This window comes from Nilaparvata lugens, chromosome 10 (assembly GCF_014356525.2).
Source record: "Nilaparvata lugens isolate BPH chromosome 10, ASM1435652v1, whole genome shotgun sequence".
Classification (NCBI taxonomy): domain Eukaryota; kingdom Metazoa; phylum Arthropoda; class Insecta; order Hemiptera; family Delphacidae; genus Nilaparvata; species Nilaparvata lugens.
In genome coordinates this window covers 6075956-6102039 of record NC_052513.1, presented here as the reverse complement: position 1 = coordinate 6102039, position 26084 = coordinate 6075956, and the positions used below count along the sequence as shown (strand labels likewise).

The following is a 26084-nucleotide window of genomic DNA, read 5'->3' as shown; positions in this document are numbered from 1 at the left end:
TACCTAAGATATCTACAATCTTATAGGATATCATCACCAAGTTCTTCCTCAAAATATTCAACTACTTCATTTTCTACACCTAGTGGACCACAGATGGTGAAGACAGGAATAGGCAGGGTAGAGATATGTTGGGGAGAGTTTGCCACTTCTATTGTCATGGGATCCTCTTTCCATTTATTTATCTTCATTCCATAAATTGCAAATAATGAGGTAATAAAACCGATTACGCATATACACCAAAAACATCGCTCTATCCAATGTTCGCATCAAAAATATACTTTACCCCATGTAATGATGTATTATCCAGAAAGTTCTTGAAATAGGGATTCACATTTTTCCTTCTCCTCATCTGCCTTTGATGTGAAGTTTTGGAAGTAGCCATGTTGATGAGTGTGGGAAACACAACACACAGTAGATAATAGATCACTCAATTGAATAGATTGAATATCTGCTCAAGAACTAGGATAGGGATCCTGGTATTCTCAACTAGATCACTCACTGAAATTTGCTATAAACTGGGCGTGAACCTCCAACAGACTGATATAAATGAACATCACTTCACTCAAAATTTAATTAATTTGAGAGAAGGTCATCATCATCTCTATTTTTACGTGTTATTTGACGTCAGGGATAATGTGTAAGGTAATTATTTCGAGCATGCAAATCGTATTCTGAATAGTTCTCATCTCTATTGGGATTTGCATGAAAAGGTTCGCGTCTGAATTAGATCACATTACCCAAATGGACTAATTAATAACTCATTCTGAGGCAAATTAATTATTATAAGTTGATTATTTTCTCCACTAAACACAAAGAATGTAAGACAAGCAGGAAAAAGGAGTTGGAAGATGAGGAATAGGAAGAGTAGAAGGACGAAGAGGAGGAGGAAGAAGGAGTAGGAGGAGGATGAGGAGGAGGAGAATAAGGAGGAAGAGGAGGTACTACTCATTATATTTATTCCAGTTCTCAAGCAGTACAAACATAATATATGGAGTTACTATTAAGAACGTTGCAGCAGAATTAATCTCTAAGTAATGGTCCTGTCACAATATTAATTTTTTAGTAGGTACTGTAGGAACTTTTTGATCTCGGAAGTTCCCGTATTGATCTAATGATTATTCTTCATAAATTTACCTTATGCCCGTGAAGGATAGGCAGAATTGAAGTATTAATTGCGGAACTTTATTTTATTTATTTATGTTTTACACAACATATGATTATTTTCCACAATTGTTTCAAGCTTTGTTGTCCTTAATGACAGTGTTATATTTCTTCCTTTCATTTTTATTGTGATTATTTTATCTTGAATACGAAGTGACCGTAGTCGAGAGGATTAGGATCCTGGTTTTATAATTCAGAGGCCCTAGTTCGATTCCCAGCCCGGGCTAATCTTTTTTTGGGCCACCTCCGTGTTTCGGATGGAAATGTTAAACCGTCGGTCCCAGCTGCCTAAAAAAATCGTTAGGTATCATGTCAGAGACCCTGAAATTTATCAGTGCGACATGAAAACTCTGGCACCAGACCTGACGACCCAGCCAGGTCACTCAATATTGTTATTATATTATTTATTTTTATTTTGAATTGCATAACTATTGTATTTTGTGATGTGTAATTTATGTTTTAGTTTCTATAAATGTTTCTTTAAGTTCATAAAGTTCCTAGAGCTCACTGAGAGTCACCTGTTTTCCTACAGAAACTCGAGGTTTATTGAGTGACTTCAAAAGTGTTAGTAAGATGACAATAATTATTATTCACCAGGCTAGCTAGTACAGACTGAAGGCTGGTGTCAGAATTTAGCAAGAATCGCCCGAAGCAAGGAAACTGAAACTTTCACTAGGTCCGGTGTTGGATAGTCGTATGTATTGTCCACCCATCTCCGCCGCATTCTATCTTCATCCCCAGTTCAGGAATGTATTGTTATTGTTCTGTGAGTTGTGTTTGAAAAGCGGCTAATCTCTGGCTCAGGAATTCTTATATTGATAATGAGGTAGGTGAATCTATTATTACTATTTTTTAAGATGGAAATCAAATTATCCAACCCTCCTAGGAGAACTGTACCAGGTTACTATCTCAGGACGAATTTTGGGGTGATTGGGATCTGTTTATGTAGTTTCATCGGTACGGTAATCCTGATGATTGGTTCTCTCGCAATAATTAATTTTATTTGCACTTGTGCTGTTGTGCTAATAAATAAAATACCGTAAATAATTTTAATACCGCTTAGCTCAATTTAAGTTCCTGTCAAAAAAGCAAGAATGATATTTTATGTATATTAATGAAAATCGAAAGTTCAAGATAGAAAAATTAAACACATACTTTTCAATTGATTAAAAATGAGTTAAAAAGAGTTACTCAAAGAAGAATATAAATCTAAATTGAAAGCCTGCGTTTGGTGCCAAAGAGCTGGGAATCAATCAGGACCTCCTCAAGATGATCTTTTAATATGCTAGTTTTATTTTATTTGTTTTAATATCAAGTAAGATGAATTTATAATATGAAGCTTTCCTCAAGGGCTCCTCAGTACAAAATGAGAAGTATAAGTATCTCTACTATTTTATGAAGGAACGTTAAAAAAATGTTGAACGATATGCATTGGTCTCTCATTTTTCAAGTTGAACTTCAAAATTTATTATCTCCATAGTTCATAAGTTAGCATGTAATTGACATAATTTAGTATTGTAGGGTCAATTTGGAAATACATTTTTTCAAATGATCAAAAATTAGTCGAATATGAATTTCAACTTATTTTCAATCTTTGAACGTGTACCGGTATTCTGTAGACTATTTTTACCTTTATGACCCATAATGTAGAGATTGAGATTAATGAGTAACGTTTTGTATCAATCCGTACTTCTATAATATCAATTTACATTGTTTTATTATTAGTGAAAATTAAGACCCACCTTAACTTTGAGGTGGTGATCTGAAAAGAATGACAAATTATCTCTATTTCATAAAAATAGGCTTTATAACTGCAAACATCCTATTTTTACCTTGATGTATCAGTTAATATTTCTGCGTACAATGTTTAAAGATCAGCATTGATATGATCTGAGAAGGTGACAACAAAATTATTTATACAAATATTTATGTAATTGCCGTAATGAGTTTTCATTCTGTAACTGTCGTAGGGTTCATGTTGACAAAGCAGACTGACTAATTTTACTAGATATAATGAAATAATAACTGGGATCAAACTAGATTGAAAAATTAAATATATATTACTAGACATAAAAATAAAATAAAACTTGTGCTTCTTGGCATTTTTTTGTCCAAGTTCACTTGAAACATGTCAAACTCTAAATACTACTGAGTATTTCTGACTGATTGATTGCTCCTAATTGAAGTTTTTATTCATATAACTTCCTTACTCACTAATAGCATGATCACATGGTATTCTTTCCCACCAAACGAAATAGTAACGAAGAAATTCCAATATATTACATAAAATAAATAATATATGAATGCACTAATTAGCAGCTATTTACTACAGGATTATACAATTATTGAACTATTTATCGTTCCTACAGCTACTATAAATAACAACATCACTACTCAATACTTTCGCTTTCATTCCATTCAGTCAGTGAAAGCTCAAGTTAGAATTAGAATAAGGAATTTCTTGAGGGTATCAGGGTTGCAGAAACACGTTGTGCCATTCTCATATATAATCACATATACTACGAGGGTTTTATATCTTATCAATAATAATGTAATTTTGATAAACTTAACACAGAGTAAAGTACTTCTACTTCTCTCGAAACATTTCTTAGCCCAATCTCCAATTTCCTACACTTTGATTTAGTTGACTCACTTCAGAGTAATGTGTGATGAGATCACATATTTCTGTCCCATTTCCGGATAAAAAGTATGATGCGATTGATAATATATCCTTCTCCATCCGCATTCTTATAAGACAACACTTAAATTTATATTTATCTTCTGAATTTGATGATGAAGGTCATATAAATGAGACCTGAACGTTGATTACTAACATAGAGTCATTACTAAATAGGTACTCATCCTGTTGTATTTCAAGATAATAGATAGTAAATTCCAAGAGAATGTATAATAATTGAATATTTCTCAAGGAATAATAATCTCTTCATAGTCATGATAATATTTGAAATTCCACAATAACGAAATTCTTCCCCGAATCAAATTTTTAAAATGAACTGATAAAAATTAATGTATTCCCATCATTCTGCAGATTCATTCCCATTAATCAAATCTAAACATTCTATTACTTCATTTATTTATTGATTCACAATTCATTAAAAATTATAAATAAACATTGAACATTATCAAATCTAGTCTTTATTATCTTTCAAATATAAATAATATTCCACTACCTGATTCATTTATACAGTATCAACCTAAAAATTAATTAAATTTGATAAGAGTTCAAACAACCTTCAAATCGAACATCAGATCTAGTCTTGAGCATCTTACTAAATGAATGTAATTCTTATATTTCTTTCTCTACTTAGTCCATTTATCAACCTTAGAATTAATATTAAATTTGATATAGATTTAAACAGCCTGTTGAGAATATTTTTTAATTTCATTTTCAACGAAACGTTTTGTTTCATTTGTAGGCTGTTGGGACTGTTTCTCCTATTGTCAAGCAATTGGCAGTCGCAGACATCAGCAGCAACAGACGACCCAGAAAAGAACTGCCCATGCCTTCCGCCCAGACTCTGTCCGAGAATCTTCGGCCAATCGCCCATTGACTCCAAACAATTCGGTCAGCTCCCCGACTGCACCGACCTCACCACTGTCAGATGCTGTGGCGCCTCTCTTACAGTCATCACTGAGCACCTGGGAACCACCAAGTACGACGACGACTACCTCAGACATGGTAAGTCGCCCGTCTATATACCAGCCAAAATCAACCCGGTCCCCATCCCAGAAAACGTCATGCGTCAGGTCGAACAACTAGGAACTGCTGATGAGAAAAAACTAAATACTCAAGAAACAAGTTCAACTGTAACTCAGGAAACAAACAATCCAGTTCACAATGCTATCGAGGATGGTAAGAAATTGATCTTAATTGAAAAAGCAATTACAAGTAACGATGTAACAACTTCCATCCCAACAACAACTCTAGATTCTACAACCTTGAAAGTTGAGGCTAGAAAGTGTAATGCATGTGATCAAAGTGACGCTAGTACAGGTTCACCTTCCACTGGCGAATTCACAACTACAGAAAAATATATTTCAGTAAATAACAATGAAATGGATAAGAGTTCAGATGGAATCATTTTGGATGGAAAAACACGTGAACAGGTAGAGAGCACTACTGTTATGTTTGGTGAAAGTAGTGATCCTAGTAGCACAACAATCTTATCTGATATAAGCGCTACGACTGATTCAGCTGATATCGAGAAGGGAAAGATTGATGGAAGCTCTAAAATCGATGCAGTTAAAGACCCTAATCAAACAACTGGATCCAGTGAGCCGGTTGCCATAGTCAACTCTCAACCTTACAATGTAAAAACAATGCGTAATCTTGAAATGCCTCGAGAAGTCTACATAATATTGCCAAATGAAGAGACTGGTAGAATGGTTTATGAAAATGTAACTGATGATGTGAATAGAAATGAAACAAGTTCTGGTACAGATCAATCGAATGAAATTCATGAAACAGATGATGATCAAATACAAAATGCTACCAACAGACAAGAAATCATCGAAAAACATTTGGATAGTATTGTCTTTCAAAGCTGGGAAAATGAAACTGAGAGTTTGACGACTGAGAAGAATGTGAGTGCTGATGAAGTGGTGGAGGAAGATACATCTAAAGGACTTCCGGAAACAACTACTGAAGCTAAAAGTAAACGACCACACATCAGACATAATTTGTACACTAGAAAACCCAACTCGTCAATTCTGAGTAGGAATAAAATCACTGAAGTGACTTCTTCTACAACTCCCAGTACAACTACAACATCTGCTACTAAGAAAAACACAGTTGTTACGAAGAAAGATGAAAGTACAATCAGGCGTGAGGAGATTGAAAGAATTTCAAATATGACAAGAGATCAGCTAGCTTCAGGCTCTGAATATGTTCCTGTGGTTGTGCGCAAACTACCCCCACCACCCCAATTCAAAGAACCTACCAGAGCCAGAACAGAGTCCAGGGTTGAGGAGGATGAATCCGAAGCGCCACCAGTGAGAGTGCCTCATTTCAGGCATCCACCCAGGGTGCTCAAACCTGTCACCACTACAAAACAGCCACCAGTCATACAAACTGAGGAATATGATGATGAAGAAGTAGTGGAAGAGGGTGAGGAGACTAATAATGACGAAGTTGTCTTGGATGAAGAGGGAGCAAAATTGGTGAGGACACCTCAAAGGACAAGGCAACAGCTGATTCCTAGGAGTAGAGGCGGAAGTTTGTTTAAAAAGCCTGCAGTTGAAGAAGATAAGAGTGTCGATACTTCTGAGGAGGAGCGTGTAGTAGCAATGCATGAGTTCAAGAAGATCAGGGGACAAAGTAAATTCAGACATCCAGTTATAGAGAGCAAACCTAGCACCGAACCAACTTTGGTTATGAGGGAGGTTGTAACAGAAGAAACCAAGTCTGTAAAAATTGACAAGGCTATGGAAAAACATATTTCACTTCCCAGAGCTAGAGTGCGCACTAGTGCGAAAACAGAAACTGCCACAATTCCAGATGTAACAACTGTATTGCCAGTTATCACTACCACATTCCTCCCTACTACATCTGCTAGAAATCTTAATGTTGATGAAGAGATCAGTTCTACCACTACTCAAGCACCTTTGATTTATCAAGATGATGATACCCAGGATGAAACTCTTCTAGAAACCATGGAACCCAGAATTTCAGACACTGTTCATTCAAAAACTCAACAAGTGAAACCTATAGAGCTTTATGAAGGCAAGAGATTGAATCCAATTGTTAGAAATCATAATCAGGAAGCTCATACTGGAAGGAGATTGGTTGAAAAGAAAAAGAAGAACTTGGAAAATGTCACAGATAAAAGTACAAACTCAGAGGATAAGGTTGTTGTACCGGAGGTTCATACAGTAAGAAAAGTTACCACAACTACTAGGAGGCCAATAGTTGTAGCGCCCATTCCAAATAATAGTGCAAGCTTGGAAAATGTTGATAAAACTCAAGTCACAAAGTCAGGAGATAAGCCAAGTATAACAGATGAAATAAATGACAAGGAAACAAGACAGCAGAACAGTGGATTGCAGCCAATAAACAGGCAACGTCTGAGGAACAACCGGCCGAAAGTGGCACCTAAAACTCCTCAACCTGTCACAAATGCCGATGAGGGGACACAAACTGTCAATGCTCAGAAAGAGCAGGCTGCTCAGACAACTGAACCCCCACCACAACAGAAATCACACATTGCAAACTTCAGAGGAAACTTTCTGAGAACAAGAAATCGTATTGGCATGATCGAAAATATAATCAAGGACCAAATGTTGATGGAGCATGCTGCATTGAAGAGTCGAATGTTGAGGAATGCTGTGAGCAGTGGGAAAGAATCAGCAGATGCAATAATTGGGCATCAACATGACATTAAAGTTGATGAAGTAGAACAGTCAAGGGGAGGAGTTGACACTGATGTTGAGCCAGTCAAGAATGATGGGCAAACTTCCAGTGACCAAGATCTTGAAAGTGAAGGATCAGAACCGAGACTTGAAAACAGACAGGTACCAATTGGCTTCAATCCACCAACAAGAATGGAGAGAGGCTTTGTTCCAATTGTAGGAGAGAACTTGAGGTCGACTTCAGCGTTTACCGAGGATGGAGTGCCTGTTAAACAATTATTACTTCCCGAAGAATCAAAACCACCTCCAAGTTTCAACGAAGTGCAGCCGCAAACGTTTCAAAATAGCTTGAAGGTTATAGGACCACTGCCCACTGGATTCAGCCATGAAACGCTGAGGTCTACATCAGCACTCACCGAGGATGGCATCCCAGTATCACAGTTTCAACTGCCAGACCAACTGAAACCAGCCGAAAGCTTCACTGAGAATCACTCACTGTCTGAAAATAGAAACTCCAAGTCTCTGCCACAATCCAACGTTGAAGTAGTTCGCATTAATCAGCTGGAACTTCCAACAGAACTGATTCCGCCGCAAACTTTCGCTGAAGTACAAGGGTCACAGAAGCATGCAGAAGAAATACGACATGAGATTCTACAAAAAGATCCAATAATCACTAAGAGAACGCTGACAGAGCTAGTTCCACCTGTCCTTGAAGCAATATTTTTCAGGAGAACCTATGATGACACTCTGGTTGAATATAATCAAGCGCTCATGAAGTACAACGATTACATCAACACATTTCTACAGCAGCATCCTCTCAATACAAGAGTACATGGTGTGAAAAGTGTTTGATTTTTTCGTGATACAAGCTCATCAAATTAATTACGACTTACTGACTTGACATATTATAATCAGTTCATGATGATTATTCATTACAGTAAGTAATAAAAACATGAAAATAATCCATTTTCATTCCTTATGGTGAGAATGTGATTTTTTTAATGGAGATGAATGATAATAATTTCCATTCCAATTAATGAGAATAAAATCAAGCATGTTTGTTTACCATTCATAAAAGATCAATCATGATCGTATAAGAATTATAGTTGTATTCTATTTTTGAACTTTAAAGTGAAATCACTTTTCCATTTCTAATGTTTAAGAAAGAAGTCATAATATTTCCATCTACTAAATTTAGAAACAGTGAATTGGTTTAAAGAAGGTCGATTCTTATCTTTGGAGATTACAAATTGAATGAAATTATATACGGTAGGCAGCTTCAGCATTATTTGATGCTTTGATACTGATTTAATCTTAATCATTCTTATTCCAAATACTCTCATTCAACTGGCTTTTTTATTAATTCAAGAGTCTACTACTCACATCTACTAACTCCAAGTTTAAATAGGTTTTCTCACTTATTTCCTAAACTGTAATTGATGAAGAGACTAAAACCTTCAATGATTATTAAGTTAATAATTTCAAGTAAGTTCAATAAAATTGTATGTAAAATGTAGGCTGTAGAATTATTTGTTGAAACATTTTGTTTTACTCGAGATGAATTGAATTGAAAAATATAATTTAGTATAATTATTTATAGGTATGTAACTAAAAATGTAAATAATATGGTAGGTTTATGTAATAATCAGAATATTGTCTAGTGTTGAATGAAATTTTGTATTTTCAAGCAAAAGTATCGTTATTTGAACCTTCAATCTTCCCCTGAATACAGAAATAATCTAATAACAATTATTATCCCAATCACAACGATATTGATAACAATTACAGTGAGTTAAAAACACTATGATAACAATAATTCTATGATATTATCTGCTAAATATTGGATCTTTGATATTTACAAATAACAAATTTGAGATTACAACATTCAGCTAAATATTGCTACATATATTACATATTATTGATACATTGTTATGAATCGAGTTGTTCAACTGTGATTTGAGAAGAAAATATATAGTTTACTACTTTTTATAAATAACAGTTATAAATAAAGAGTTATATTCATTTGTTTTTCTTTAAAAAATTAAAAGCTGTTCTCCTTACATTTATGTGTTTGTCGACGTGATACTACATACTGTAATTGGATACATTATTATTACTGTATTCAATTATTTCAATTACAATTGAAATTCAGTTACTCAGTTTTTCCAACTGTTTCTCAGTTTCAGGCGGCAGATCAATCTTCAGGTTGATTATCTAAAAAATAAAATAAATAAATTGTGATACTTGATATGAGTAGAAATGGTGGCATTGATATAATGGGAGTAAATTGTGTAGCTTCTTAAGATATAGATTATTATTGATTAGCATTTTAGATACAACTATTTAGGGCTGGTTTCCGAGCTCGGGATTTGACTAAGTTCTAGACTTTAAACAGCTGGAGTCAGAAAATTGACTTTCCGAAATGGGGCGTAGTCGCAGTTTTTATGATATTTATTTTCTCATTTCTATAATTGGAAATGTTTTTCCTTGACGAAATGAAACATTCCTAAATAATTCAAAATAGCTGAAACTTTACACTATCTTTTTTTTTATTTTGTGTTCAATTTTCTAGTTTTTCGAAATTTAATTTAAACGTGGACTGCGACTACGCCCCGTTTTGGAAAGCCAATTCTCTGACTCCAGCTGTTTAAAGTCTAGAGCTTAGCTAAATCCCGAGCTCGTAAGCCGGTCCTTAATCTTTTCACTCTTCTAATCAATCCTGATTAAAATTTCAAGTATTTAATAATAAATATCTTTGAACTTTGAATTTTAGTGATAATTATAAGCCGTGAACTCTATACTATGTACTCTATATACAACTATACTCTAGTATAGAGTTCACTCATAAGTGTTTTAAAATAAAACCTTATTCAGACTGAGTATTAAATATCAAAATTAGGGAGAGAAGAAGTTTTGGGTTTGTCCTTTTGATTCTGTCCCAATAACAGTATTGATTGTACCAGTCAATGTTCTCTTTTATAATAATAAAACAATGATCCTCAAAAATTGATTACGATAATTTTTTATAGCCCTCTACCATAAAGAAAAGATAGTATAAGAATATAAATCCCATGGTATAGGTCGTTCATGTTCGAAATTTGAAGCCGAATTTCTTCAACATAAGCTGATTACTGTCGACTTCTGTCTATGATCACTGTTTTGGTTGAATGAGAGTGTGAGAACGGCATAGTATGAGAGACTACCAGCGTCGCATTGCTTCACGAAAAACAACTATTAGACTATCGGCTTTACCATGGGATATCTTCTTATGCTATATTTTCTCTACTATTCTACTTTCCTCTATTCTACTCTACTTTTCTCTACAACCAATGGTAGAACTACTCACCATTTTCGAAATCAACTTGTAATGAGTGATGTTGTGTTTGGAGTCAGCTGCGACGACTAGGGTAGATTGAATAGTATTGTTGGCCAAAAGTGTGGCGACCTCCTGGATGTGATGGATGAGTGGCGCATACATGAATGCCAGTTGAGTCCACCGCCACACAACGGGAGCCAGCCGAGTGAGCCAAGCCACCAGAAATGCCAGCATCTCGGCGCTGGTCTCTGATTGACTGATGAGTATGGCCACAGCCGACGCTGTCCACAGGTGCAAGCTCTGGTTGCCTTCCTCTGTGTCCGCATCCTCCAGCAACCTCTCCATGCACAACCAGTATTCGCCAAACGTTTTCGGCTTTGCCAATCACAAAAGTTTCATTAGTATAGTGGTTCTCAATCACACATTATAATAAAATTATAAAACATATATCATTTACTGTGGCTGGCCTTCGCTCGACAAAAATCGGACTGAAGGCAAGCGAAGGAAATCAGTGAAGGCGAGTGCTGGCAAAGCAGTCATCCACACTATCACGCTCGTCGTCATTTGTACGCACTTTCCTCTCTACAATCCCATCTCGTCAAGGACAGCTTCAAGTTAAACTAATATATTTGAATTGTTTTTGGATTTACCTTCTCTACTTAATCTGATAAATAAGAAAATAGTCTGTGTATTCTCAACTTAATTAAAAAAATCTGGCATCAAGCAAAATTATTCTTCATCACTTGACAGAAAATTCGAATAATTGCATCTATAGGATGTGCGTAATGCCAAGGCGTTGGTTTCCCTCCAATATTTTTGATTTAACACACTTTTTGTTGGTCTCCCTTCATTTTCGACCCATCGGCCTAGCCTTGACATGGACAATAGTTTTGATTGTCAGAAAAACTTTGGCATGTTTAATATTGTTTATGCTTAGTGCCAATGGTCACATGCTGGGGCCCTTGAGAGCATAAGGGATGTGGACGTTGAGCTCTCTCCAGCCCAACTCTGTCCAATTTTCCATTGATTGTGTTTTGATTAGTAAAATGTTTCTATTTTGGAAATGAAGAATTAAATTGATTTTAATAAAATCTCATTTAATAATATTGATCAAACACAAAAATTATTTGATAGTACTACCTAGTATTTGATAGATTTAACCTTAGATTAAATAAAGTCTAATAGTATAATTGGAAGAATGATATGATACTTACTTGGATCATGAAACTCATATTAAGGAAGTTCAAATACAGACTGCTACACATCCTCTGTCTGTTTTCCTCAGGGATTATTTCTATGACAACAATTGGCTTGAGGGTTTCTGTTTCATAGCATGAGTTATAAAGCCTGGCCCAATTGAACATATGATGTAAGCTTTTTACTGATTCCTTCAGAATGGATTTCAATGGAACATTCATTGATTCGACGACCTGTTGAAAAATGAACAATTCATTGTAAGCTGAGTTGGTTCTAATATAATATTGCATTTAATTTCATTTCACAAATTTAATATGTTTATAATACAAAATCTAAAATTTTGTTAAATTTCCTGTGATGCATATTTTTCAGAAAGACTTTTCATTTATTTCAATATTTGTATAAAGTATTGCATTTTCAATTGTTTTACTTGTATTATGTGATATTATCCTAGTGCTCTCATATGTATATCTCAAATAAATAAATATCTCAAATAATGAAACGTTGTTCAAGTTGAGAATTTGAAAATTATCTTTTCTGTTGATGAATAAACAATATTGAAAAACTACAGCTACACTAGAGCAAATAGAATAAATATTCTACGTATCATTGAATAATAGTCATAGTCAACATTTTCGATCCTAAATACTGACCTTGAAATTGTTCTCGCGTTGAATATTTGAAATAAATTTAATCAGTTCTACAGATGCATGACGTACATCCAAGTCATTATGAAATAGAGAATCCTCGAATAAGTTGATCAGCACTTTGGTCTTGAAAAAAATTAGCGCCCCTGAAAATAAAATTACCGAATACATAAGACCCCAAAATTTGTATTGAATATTCTTAAATCAGTAAACTTATTGATCCAGAAATGTTCATGAGAAAATTGAGAAGAAATGGTGTTTTGCAGTAACTTGATAGTCATTCAAGTTTTCACAATCATCTCTAGATCTAAATACATTGTGTTCATCGATAAGGTATTTTTTGCAGAGTTGAGATAATATGACATTGTTCTGGTCATCCAGTCATACTCCGTATTTTTTCAATTCTTCATTCTGATGGTTGCATTGGAGAATTATTATTGGGTTCTTCTACGTTATTTGATAATTCAAATATTACAGACTTTGGTTTAAAAGGAACCAATACAAAATAACTATAGGATTGCTCATATTTATGATATAACAATAGGATTGCTATAGCAAATCACTATAATAACACTTACCTCTCTCCTCCCCTTCTTTGATGAAGAAGTTGATCAAAATTTTGATAAAATTGAAAAGGGCCACCGTGAGCAATATGTTGACCTTTTTAACTTGTGTTTCAATCACTTTGAGCAACTTCCTGCAAATTTGCATCATCTTATCAGCCTTCATCAGGGACGGATTTTCTGTTGATGCCAGCTTCAAATATACGGCTAAATTGTTAGCTGGAAGAATAAAAAGATAGATATCAAATATTAAATGTCTAATTTAAAGAATATTACTTTTAAAATTGAAAATCTCCATTTGAATTTTTTTGCTCTCTAGGATCCTCTCTCAAGAAGTCTTTTCATTTGAATCATTTAAATGCTGAAAAATTTATTCAAGACTCTATTCCTCTTCAATGTTGTTTTCCATCACGAACTGTTTATTATTGAATCACTTTTTTGCTATCAAAAAGAACGAATATCAGTCAAATTTCTATTAGCGGACGTGCCGAAAGATCTCGTTGTCCAGTGAGTGAATAAACTCTATTCCTCTTGAGCTTTTTAAATAGGTATTAGATGTCGAGTTAACTATAATCAGATGTGGATTCAATATTATGATTCAATACAGGAATAAAGACGATTAATTGTCTTATTAAAGACGATTAACGGATTCTGACACGCTTCATTATTTAATATATTCAGGCTACTTATTTCCTTTATTCCCCCCACCCAGACTATTGAGTCTTTGTGGGGAACATTCACTTTATTCATGATATTTCCCAGCAGATGTAAATTTTACTTTGTGGATAAAGATTTATTTATTTGGCTTATTAAGTATTTAATAACCAATTTTATCATAACTATATCTAGACCGTGTACATAAAATAATTATATTACAACCTATAGTCCAGTCACCAGGTACTAAAAAAGGGTTGTTTGGGGAATTAATTCCGAATAAGCTGAATTTTTCCTACAATGTTTCTGGAGTATTCTACAACTTCAATACAAAAAGATGAACTTCCTGCCTTGGAGCTTCTCACAGAGTGCACCAAAAACCTCGGATTCTTGATAACTTTTCCAGTTCTCTGGATTTATTATCCAAAAAAGGCCTGAGTGATTTGTTTTGTCGAATGGCTCGATTTGGCAAAAATCGCTGAAGAACCGAAAATTCTAAGTTTTTGTGTCTCAAAAAAAGCTTCAGGATTATACCGTAAGGTAAACTTTTGTATTCAAGTAGTCGGATACTCCAGAACCATTGCACGAAAAATTCAGCTTGTTCGGAGTTTTTTCAGCAAAAAGTGACTGAACTGGGTATTATAGGTTAATTTAATTCACTATTTACTCCTCCAATAAAATACGGTTACTGTATTGGGAAAAATAATGGTGTCATAGCTACTGTACCTTTACTTGGATTTTCCAGGTAGTAATCTAAAACCTTCTCCAAGTTCATCCAAATTCTCCTCTCAAGACTCTTGTCGCTTCCACGAGTTTGTCTCTTTTGAAAATCTACAAGTATTTTGAGAAGAGAGCAAAGTACTTTTTCTTCTTTGCAAGCGCACAATATCCTCTGCAAAGCAAATAATTCCGATAAAAATAGCCATTCTAAATCAGGTACAAGTGCAATAAACGTTTATCAAGAGTACATACTATTTTTGTGATAATGAACAGAATGGCATTTCCTAAAGTTATTGTACATAGGTACTATTGTAATGCACAAGAGTGTAGAAGATTAACATAACGTCCGAAAGGTGTTACCGTAACTATACCATCACAGTTTACTTACAGTAGTAGTTTTTGCATTGAAATTAGACTGCTATAATGTTGAAAAAGTAATTAAAATCGTAGAAAATATATTCAAATTGATTCATTCACTTGCATCTTTTAATAAAAAGTGAAATTGAAGGATATTGTAACGGTAACAAAATGATAATAATTACATAAAATATAAATTTTAGGAATATATTTTACTAAAAAAGTTTAATTGCAGTTTGACTCGGTATTATCGAATTTAGTTTCCCAATATTTTTATAAGAAAACTTCCTTTTCGTACAGTATTGCCATTTGAATATTTGTAATCGTATCTAATATAATATAGTATTATACACCAAGTTATACCGTATGTGGTATAAAAAAATTGATTACATTAATCTGAGACGAAGAGCAAAGTGTACTGCTATGGATTTACGATTAGGCCAATCAATTTGCCGCTATTGTAGTGTTGTTTAATGCTTGCTTATAAAAGTATGATACTCACCAGTAGCAAAGCTGAAGCTTTAGGATTGCGCTCTATCATGAAATGAAAAAAATTGTCATCATTCTCTCTCCGACAAAGCCATTGTGTGATCTGGGAAGAAACATATTGAACGGTTTCAAAAATTAGATTCGTAAAATATTTTTCAATATTAAATTCAAGTATAGAAACTTCCTATTAATAATGAAGTTTATTAATACTCACGGCAGAAGCTCTGAAATTGTTCGGCATGCTCTCAGAGGAAACTATCCACTGGATGAAAATTTTATTGTCAGAGTACAGGTCTTCCAATTGCTTCGATGAGCTCAACAGTTTCAAGAGTCTCTTATAGCCGCTGTGTTTCACACGTTCGTTTTCTGTGAGTTTGCTATCACTCGATGATATCTATAAATGGAAATACAACTTTTTTATTCTTGTAAGTAATGAGGCCAAATATTGCAAATTGCAAGTGTCAGTAATAATAATAATGTTATTCTACTCTCTTCCCAAAAATAATGAAGGGACTGTATATAAAAAAGTATCATTTAATAAGGGATAATAATATACGGTCTCAGCAATGTTATTGAGAATTTTCAAAAATTTTCACATTTCTAAATAACGGACTCCCGTTTCTTGGTAATTATATAGAATTACTAATACCCTTCATTATGTTCTTTCAGACACTAAAATACTATATTATAGTTCCGGGTATTTATCCCATTATCAAAAGTGAAAATGTTATGACATTTGCTGATCGATATAAGAAATTATACATCCTTAATTACAAAATATAATGTAATTTATCTTTCAAGTTAAATTTTGAATAATTTTGCTAAAAATACCACTTACAGCGTAGAGAAATAGCAACATTTTCAAAATGAAACTGTCTGAACAAGTGATACATGCAAATATTTTCAATAGGGTAGTTTCTTTTGGACGCATTTCATCATTTATCATCGCCGTTGTTGCTTGAACAAAAGTGCATCTGAAATCAATAAAATTTGGATGCGAATGAATTTGTATGTTGAATATAACTTATTTGTAAACAGGAAAACAACAAGTAAAAGCTAAGCATTTCTTAGATTTGTTATTGTAGGTACTGGTACTACAAATTTATGTTTGAACTTATCTTACACAAACTTAAAAATGAATGAATAATATAGGTAGTCTATTTTTTTATTGTAATATAAAATAATATAAAATTAGATTATATTATTCAATCAACAATCATTACATTATATAAAAAACAGTTCATTCTTAAAAAAAACTTCATAACTTGATAAACGTAAACTTTATTCTGTGTAAATAATTCTGATACTTACTTTGAATAATGGTAGTATAGGATAGTAATTATCGCCAATTGAGTACTGGAGAAATTTGATTTCTCCAATTCCAGAGCACAGTTTGAAGTAGCTGGAATTTTGGAGAGTCCGTTGTGGACTACTAAAGCCAATTTGTCTCCGTGCTCGTTCTTGCCCGATAGAAAGTTCACACATATGTGTAGCAGTTTCAAAAACGTTTCTTTCAATTTGATGTTGCTGCTGGAACAGAAAACTCATTGAATTTTTGCGTACGATACGCTAAAAAAGTGCGATTGAACGAGTATCAACGAGTAAGTCAGGTGAAGATCAATTCCACTAAAAAGCTGTGCAATTATAGAAACATTTGGGGTCATTGATGTAGATATAAAATATAGTAAGTTATAGAAGAACGCTAACGAGCTGAAATCTGCATATCGACCTGACCATTCTGTTCGTAGGCATAAAAAGTGCCGCATCTACTATATAATTAAATTGACTGAGAGGTAGCCTATTATTCAGGTGAAAATACTTAAATTTCAGATTATTGTTTCAAGCACCGGTATATTTGATATTTTCCTAGTTAATCAAGTTTGGAACTACAGTATTAAGAATAATATCATTTGAGGAGAATGATAACAGAATATGGCTGTAACTGCTGTGAAAATACTGGCTATTTGTTAAAATTATAGCAGATACAGTACACGTATACGATATTTTATTTTCTTGCATGAGCTCTGGGAGTACTGGTATGTGTTGTACCGGTATATAACTTACCAAATTTTGCTGTAGGATAATACCATAGAGAAACAATAGCATAAGATATACCATGGGATATCTACTTACCCTATTGTTTCTCTTTGATAATACCCATTGAGAGAGATTATGATGTGAGATAATAGTTAATGGCTATTATGATTGAAGATATTGATAGCAATAACAATAATTAAACGATTGATGATAGAGAGAAAAATACTGTATCCTACCATTAACGAAGAGTACCTTACCTGCTCGCTTGAAAATGGTGGAGAAAAAACATGAGAAATCCGTTTTCTGATATGAATTTTACCAGCCACTGCAACAACTTCTCATTGAAGCTCTCTGCGATTGTCAAGAAATATTCGGCTATTCTGAATGCCATCCTAGTATCACATGTGCTTTTCATTCTCTGTGAACATCGAAAAACAGGATTTTTTTTTTCAGGGCTACTATTTTTTTCAAGTATGAAATTGTTGATATTATTACCCCACATGTATACGGTAATGTAGAATCAGAGGGGCTTCAAAGAGGGTATTGTAGAATCGGTATCAGCGAGTCACAAAAATGAAAAACTAAATAGGCTCTTCTACATTATAGATTTGGATTGTAAAATGAGCTGAGAAGAGTACATTCATATGTCTAGAGTGTGGTGGTATTTTTCCTGTCTCACTGCATATGAAAAAAATGCATAGTACAACATCTATGTTGATAAACATTCTTCATATATTATATATTCATTGAATAACTTGTAATAATTAATGTACGCTATAACAAAAATTGAATAAAAGTCCTGTATGAAAATTCAATTTATACTATAAAATATTGGAATCAAAACTAAAAATAAATTTAGATGGAGATTACTAGAAATAGCTTAAAAAAACTTACAGGAAAATTTTGCAGACTTTTACAAGAATATATAATGTGTTGCGTAATCTTCACAGTGTGTTTATCGTCCACTTGAACGCTCCTGAAAAAATATGAAAATAAATGTTTTGTCAGTGAAATTTTCGAATTACAAATTAACTTCTTTTTGCAAATTATTTACAGATGTTAATTCTGTTCAATGAAAACTTAAATCAATTAACAAAGTCGAAAATCGTAGCAATTTTTTTTACAGTTTTTATCAAAGGCTAGAACAAAGAAAAACAGAATACTGCTACTGTACAACTAAACTAATAATCAGAATCTCCAATAATTTATTTAATTTGGAGTGATACATTTTTTATAAGCTATTCTCTAGACTGAAATATTATTCTACATAATAATCCATGTCCAACCTGATTAAGTCTTCCTTTAATATCCTTGGGATCTTCAATTTATCCATTGATCTTCGTTTGAATAAATTTACATGAATAAGTACGGCAAGTAATAATACTGTAATTCCATTATATTTATTTATTTTCTAATATTGATACGGTAGTAAAAAAATTATTTCATCCATTTATTTAACATTTTTTTGAAAACTTTATAGGAGAATAATAACCAATTTGTGAGGAGTTAATTTATAAATGATAGCCTATAGGATTTTTAGGAATGAAATTAGCAATACTAACCTCAAGATCTTAGACATGTGTTTGCTCATGAGGTTTGCAAACTTCTTTTTTCGTTCTTCGTCTTGACAGCTTTCTACATCTTTGTATAAAAGAATGCCTGCTTTAATTGCCAAGCTTTTAAGAAGATTCATGTCAAAATTCTTTGGCGTATGTTCAATAACATCGCTTAATAATACATAGGTCAATTTGTAAAACTCCATCTTCGACTCAGATAAACATTCTTGACTATTATAAAGCTTATAAAGTAATTGGAGTAGTTTTCCTGGCTGATAGATGTCTTTCAAGGAAAATTGCCGTGTTCTGAAAAGAGAAACAAATTTTTGATATTTTTTCAATTGTTCAAGAATTACCTACAAATAGAAGGTAACTCCCTTTCAACTCACAACGGTACGTACAGACTTATGTGCCACGAACACGCGCATTCAACTTTTTATCAGCTAATGCTGTGTTTATTATATCATATATCTTTATCTCACTGTTTCTGTACAAATGCCGATATAATACAAGCTTGGCATCAGCTGATGAAAGTGAAATGCGCATGTTCGTGGCGCCCAAGTTTGTACGCACCTTAACAGTGTAAGATTCATGATAATATATATATTTTATGATAACTCAAATATAATAAAATAAAAGTTGAACATTTGTAGTTGAACAGTGTTGATCCAAGTCTTATCAAATACAGCATTGAAAATATTCATGCTGTTTTTCGTTAGTCAATCTGTTGTACAATAATAAAAATAACTTGAAATATTGGCCATGTCTGTACTCACTTGGCAATCAATTGAGTGAGTAAGTACACACTCAATGTTGCAGATCTTTGTTTCATTTTGATGAAACTGTGAATGTTCCTCATAAGTGAATCAAGAACCACCACAACTCTCGAGTAATCTTCAAAGAACCTTTCCGTTCCGAAAATGTTGAAGAAAATAGAGTAAATTAACCTGGAAAATAAATTGAAACCCACTTTACACTTATTGCTTTTCATACCGATTGAGATTTTTCAATTATAAAATTTATTTTTATAAAAACGTACTAATTTTTTATGGATTCTATTCGCTTCATAAATTTCTAAATAAAATATTTTATATTATATGTTCTAGACCTCTAGGGTGGGATATAAATGGATGAATTGATGCTGATAAGGAATTTTTTTAATAGAATACAAGTGAAAACTGAAACGTAAAGGCTCTCTATATACATCGAAAATAGCATATAATATATACACATAGTATATAATCCAATACTACAATATAACAACATCTATTAGAATTGAGCAGAAGTAAGATTAATTCTATTGAAAAGAATTTTGAACAAACCTCATCAATTTGAAATCCCATGTTTCCATGGAACGGCAGAGGGTTTCAACGAAATCTTCTTCAATCAAATGAATCAAAAATGCTTCAATTGCCTCAGGCTTCTTCAGTTTATTTATGTGCTGCAATATTTCCTGAGCTGCTTTCACCTGTGGAAACAAATTGTTTTAATTGCATATGCTCCTCACGCTGTGTTTTAGACAGTAGTTCCCAGACCACTAAAGTTGTTTTTTAATTTTTTTGGTAGGCCTGCACATAGCTGTAGGTGTGAGACAGATGAGAACAGAAAACAGATGAGAAAAATGAAAAAAGTTACAAAATTATCATTTAGATGTAAAACAATTGAAGAGAAGGACTTAAGTAAAATAATAGATTCGATAAAACCAAAATGGTCAGCTGGCTATGATGACATACCAATAAAAATAATGAAGGATGCTAAGTCATCACTCATCAAACCTCTTTTGCACGTAATCAATGCCTCAATTATAACTGGAGTGTACCCAAACGAATTAAAGATATCAAAAGTAATTCCAGCATATAAGAAAGGAGATCCATCTGACCCTCTCAACTACAGACCTTTGGCCATCCAACCTGCCCTATCTAAAATATTTGAAAAGTGTGTACTAGTTCAGTTAATTGATTATTTTGAAACTAATGGTATACTTGACAAAGAACAACATGGCTATAGAAAAAACAGGTCAACCATTACTGCTTTGATAGAGTTCATAGAAAACATTTTAGAAAACTTAGATGAGGGATTAAATACTGTGGGAGCATTCCTGGATCTAACCAAAGCATTTGACAGTGTGAATCATAAATTATTAGTGAATAAACTTCAAAATTACGGAATTAGAGGTAAAGAGCTTAGCTGGATCAAGTCATATCTAGAAGGACGGCAACAGTATGTAAATATAAAGTATACAAATACAAGCAATAAAAATCAGTACAATATTGGATCAAACTTAAAATGTAATAACTATTCTGTACCACAAGGATCGGTGTTAGGTCCATTTTTGTTTCTGTGCTACTTAGGGGGGTTGCCTAAATACATGTGCGATTTAGTTGAAAATAGTAAATTATGCTTATACGCTGACGATATAAGTCTGTGCATTGCTGATAAGGACTGGAACACAACAGAAATTAAATGTAACAATTCTATATCATTAACTAAAAAGTACCTAAATCACAGACATCTGCTACTTAATGATAACAAAACAAAGTTCCTCCATTTTACTTGTAGAAATTCAGAGGTAAAACAACTTAATTCCGTAGATAATAAGAAAGAAATTAAATTTTTAGGCCTAACACACTGAAAACACACTTAGTTGGTCCGTTCACATTCAAAAAATTAAGCTCAGGAATTTTCGCGCTGAGACGACTAGCAAAAATTTCCAACTTAGAAACGTTAAAAGCAGTGTACTTCGCAATGATCCACTCCCACATTTCATATGGAATTGAAATATATGGAGGAACAAGCATCTCAAACTTAAATAAAATACTCCTATTACAAAAAGAAGCAATAAGAATAATTCTAAACCTTGATAGAGAGCAATCATGCAAGCCATTCTTCAGTAAGTTAAAGTTCATGACGGTGTACAGCCTGTACATTTATAGGACAATATTATATATAAAAACTAACGAATCTAGATTCCCACGGCAAGTAGATATACATAATTACAACACAAGAAATAAAAATAATTTTACAATAAAGAAACACAATAAGGAAAAATATAAACAAAGTCCAACGTACATGGGAATAAAATTTATTGGTTGTCTCCCAGGTTGCATAAGACATGAACCTGATAGATCAAAATTTAAGGAATTGCTGAGAGCATATTTGATGGATTTAGCATGCTACAGTATAAACGAGTTTACTGTAAAAAAATGAATTTTATACAGTCACTAATTTCTCTTTAGCTTTAAGTTCGTTTTAGTTTTTGACTTTTTCATGTACATTTTCATGTATGTTTTGAAAAGAAAATAAATGATTGATTGATTGATTGTGCATCCTGGAACCAATACCGTCTGATCGGCACAGTTATAATATATTTTGATGGTATATTTCTTATACCATCAGAGGCGACTCCATTATTTCCAATCAATATTAAATTGCTCTCATTCTCCACTATTTATTTTGTACAGAGATAAAATTTTATATATCAACTCATGTTTACTAGATATTAATTCAGATAAGTTATTGAAAATATATTATTATAAGTTGACTGAAAAGTAAATAATTTACTTTTATATTTGAAGTTAATAAATTTAGAATGACAATTTAAATATTATACATATTATTTACTTTTATGGAAGTCTCTAAAGGGAAATAAATTATTTTCACGGAATTCAAGGAAAAAAATTGACTTACTGTTATCAAAAATATTTTCTAAACGATTAAACTGCTTTAAAATAACTTACTCCAAATATTTAGGTACAATATATATAGTATATTATGCGACGTCAGAAATTGTTTATTCATGTGCCAAAAGTTTTTTTAATAAATACGTTTACTACGGTATACGGTATTATGTTGAAAGAGCACATCATAAATCAGATGAGGAAGTCTTAATATTAGAATTTAAAATACTGTATTAGATAACCGGTTCCTAATAATAAATACTTTGCGGTTACATGGATAGCTTCTATGAATTAAGGACGTCTTACAATATATTTCACTTGAGAGGATATTATATAATAGCACGAAATAAAAAGACAAAATATTGATTGCATGATAATATTATATTATAGGGTAGATGCCCTATTTTCCCATGAGTAGCTTTTATTTATTTACATCTAAAGAAAAATTACAGCTTATAGAGGCTTAAAGCTTCATGCCAAAACAATTCTTATTGAAAATCATTGTTTACACAAAGAGATTTATTCCATCAACGTAGCTTAGCAAACCTCAAAAGTTTGAGCAACAAAAAGTCTCTATATCTGTATGGTACCGTAAGGCACTTCTACGTTAAGATAGATAAGATCTACTTCTATAGATAAGATAATATAATTTTAATTACCTTGTTCCTCTGTTCTTCACTTACAAGGAATCTTTTCCATCCTTTTATATGCTTTTTTGAGTAGGCACTCATGATTAGAAAGATTCCTTTCCTAAAAATGAAGGAAAAAAAACTCAAGCTACTGTATATTTATCAAAAAATTTTAATTTCAGTACAAATGTATAATTTTGTGCTTTATATTACAGGATATTACATAGCAAATTTTTTTAGAAGTTTATATACTTTAGAGCTACGATGACTGCAATAGAGAGATTATGTTATATATATATACCATTCTTAAATTAAGCGAATGGTAAAAGTGAACTATTAGTAAAATGGTAGGGCAAGCGAAGGACTGATAACATGGAAAGGATGAAAGCTAAGAAAATGGGTGAAAACATGCATATAGTAATGAAAAATCAGCTCTTCAATATAAAATGCCAGCACAGCTGAGTACACCATCTTTTTACTTTCCTTGCCCTACTACCATAGGTAAGGAAAGTATTGCTTTCCAAAAAAAATTAAGGTACCCCAATTTCAAGTTTTCTATACGTTTCAAGGTCTCCTGAGTCCAAAAACATGATTTTTGGGTATTGGTCTGTGTGTGTGTATGTGTGTATGTGTGTGTGTGTGTATGTCTGTGAACACGATAACTCCATTCCTAATCAACCGATCGACTTGAAATTTTAAACTTAAGGTCCCTATACCATGAGGACCCGACAATAAGAAATTCAATAAAATTCAATTCAAGATGGCGGAAAAAATGGCGGATAATTACTAAAAAACCATGTTTTTCACGTTTTTCTCGAAAATGGCTCTAACGATTTTCTTCAAATTTATATCATGGATAGCTATTTATAAGCCCTATCAAATAGCATAAGTCTCATTTCTGGGAAAATTTCAGGAGCTCCGTAATATTCTTGAGAAAAATAGCGGAAAATGACTAAAAAACCATGTTTTTCACGGTTTTCTCGAAAACGGCTCCAACGATTTTCTTCAAATTTATACCATGGATAGCTATTTTTAAGCCCTATCGACTGGCATAAGTTTCATTTCTAGGAAAATTTCAGGAGCTCCGTAATATTCTTGAGAAAAATGGCGGATAATGACTAAAAATCCATGTTTTTCACCGTTTTCTCGAAAACTGCTCTAATGATTTACTTCAAATTCATACCATGGATAGATATTCATAAGCACTATCAACTGGCATGAGTCTCATTTCTGGGAAAATTCCATGAACTCCGTAATATTCTTGAGAAAAATGGCGGATAATGACCAAAAACTTGGTTTTTCACGGTTTTCTCGAAAACGGCTCTAACGATTTTCTTCAAATTCAAGCCATGGGTAGCTATTCATAAGTCCTATCAAATGACATGAGTTTTTTCCTTGGAAAATTGCAGGAGCTCCGTAATATTCTTGAGAAAAATGGCGGATAATTACTAAAAAACCATGTTTTTCACGATTTTTTCAAAATAACTTGACCGATTTTTTTCAAATTCATACTCTGTATAGTTATTTATCAGCTCTATTAACTGGCATGAGTCTCCTTTCTGGGAAACTAATGGGGGGTCCACCCCATCCTTGAGAAATGGACTTTGTAACCTCCTACTCGTGCATGAGGTAGGTAGGTAGAGCAGTTCATAAAAAGAACACATAGTCGAGATATTTCATCTGTAGAACAGCTGTTTTGACGACTTTAAAAAAATGACGACTAAAAAAATCATTGAATTTCACAATCTACACAAAGGAAAAAGTACTCTGAAAACAATTATATATACACATATACAAAAGTCTGATCGTAGTTTCGAATATGAGCAAGGAAAGTTGTGTGAGTGTACCACACCAGATTTTTCATGTTTATATTGACAGGACTATTATATTATAGTACGGTAACTGTAGTTTTTTCAAACACTACTTATGGAAAGTGACCCCCTGGATCCGCGCCCGATTAAAAAACTATTTAAAATATTCTTTTTAATTAGTCTAATACTAAGTTAAATATTATTGGTTACCTTGATACACCTCATACAAGAAGCTATCGTATTAGTTTATTAACAATTTTAAATAGGTAAGGTTTTATTTATTCAGTAGTCTGCATGAACATTAGTTTGGCGTCAACTGGCTCACTGGCTGGTGCAAGAATACAAAATGAGATAGCCAGGTTCATTCACTACCTCTGTTTACGGAGCTAGTGGTTCATTTCGGACATTTCCAATTCCGCGTTGCCGTCGTAGCAGCTATATTTTTTAGTACGGTAGCCACTACTACAAGAAATCAAGAATACTTTACCACTAATAATGTCCATGTGTGCAGCGAGCATTATTATTATGAAAAACATTTTTTTCAATTGATTTAATAATAATTTATGAACATAAATGTTAAAATAATATTTCAGTTTGATTATAAATTTGGCTGTGGAAAAAGTTTTGACTTACCCTTTGATTAAAGTGTATATTATCAAGTGATAAAAATGAACAAAGTAGTGGAACTGTAACTCATTATATAAAACAATAATAATCAAACCTTTTACTATAATGCACAATAGAAATAATTTATTCTTTACAAATAAATTACAAAAGACACGAAGTCATTTCTCTTTCAATATTTTTAATTGAGACTTGAGAACATTTAAAAATATAGAGCAGTCATTATTACCAACACTTTATACCACATGAGTCTCCAAAAATGTATAAAAAATAAACT

The 26084-nt window shown here is 32.9% G+C and overlaps 2 protein-coding genes and 1 long non-coding RNA gene across 3 annotated transcripts; 1 reads left to right on the top strand and 2 right to left on the bottom strand.

Moving 5' to 3' along the window:
• The first annotated feature begins 1846 nt into the window (after positions 1-1846).
• On the top strand, positions 1847-10540 carry LOC111043220. Its single transcript, XM_022328119.2, has 2 exons — positions 1847-1987; positions 4599-10540. The coding sequence occupies exons 1-2, from the start codon at positions 1983-1985 to the stop codon at positions 8380-8382; spliced, it is 3789 nt and encodes a 1262-aa protein (XP_022183811.2). The 5' UTR covers positions 1847-1982; the 3' UTR covers positions 8383-10540.
• On the bottom strand, positions 9609-20495 carry LOC111043236. Its single transcript, XM_022328137.2, has 15 exons — positions 20389-20495; positions 19843-20013; positions 19073-19372; positions 18405-18486; positions 17768-17928; positions 16785-17003; positions 16312-16447; positions 15688-15867; positions 15487-15576; positions 14634-14799; positions 13269-13472; positions 12697-12836; positions 12061-12276; positions 10877-11221; positions 9609-9744 (listed from the first exon to the last, which is right to left on the bottom strand). Exons 1-15 carry the CDS (start codon positions 20415-20417, stop codon positions 9679-9681), a joined length of 2505 nt encoding a protein of 834 aa, XP_022183829.2. The 5' UTR covers positions 20418-20495; the 3' UTR covers positions 9609-9678.
• LOC120353244 lies at positions 20495-25909 on the bottom strand. The gene is made up of 3 exons (XR_005572246.1): positions 25817-25909; positions 23403-23493; positions 20495-20534 (listed from the first exon to the last, which is right to left on the bottom strand). It is a non-coding gene; the product is annotated as an uncharacterized LOC120353244 (long non-coding RNA).
• Positions 25910-26084: the final 175 nt, after the last annotated feature.

Excerpts from the sequence above, each read along its gene's own strand:
- LOC111043236 (XM_022328137.2), bottom strand. The coding sequence starts at position 20,417 with ATGGAAACATGGGATTTCAAATTGATGAG. Across the intron at positions 12,277-12,696 it reads AACGCGAGAACAATTTCAAG|GTCGTCGAATCAATGAATGT; the intron begins GTCAGTATTTAG and ends ATTTTTCAACAG. Across the intron at positions 11,222-12,060 it reads ATATGAGTTTCATGATCCAA|CCGAAAACGTTTGGCGAATA; the intron begins GTAAGTATCATA and ends TGATTGGCAAAG.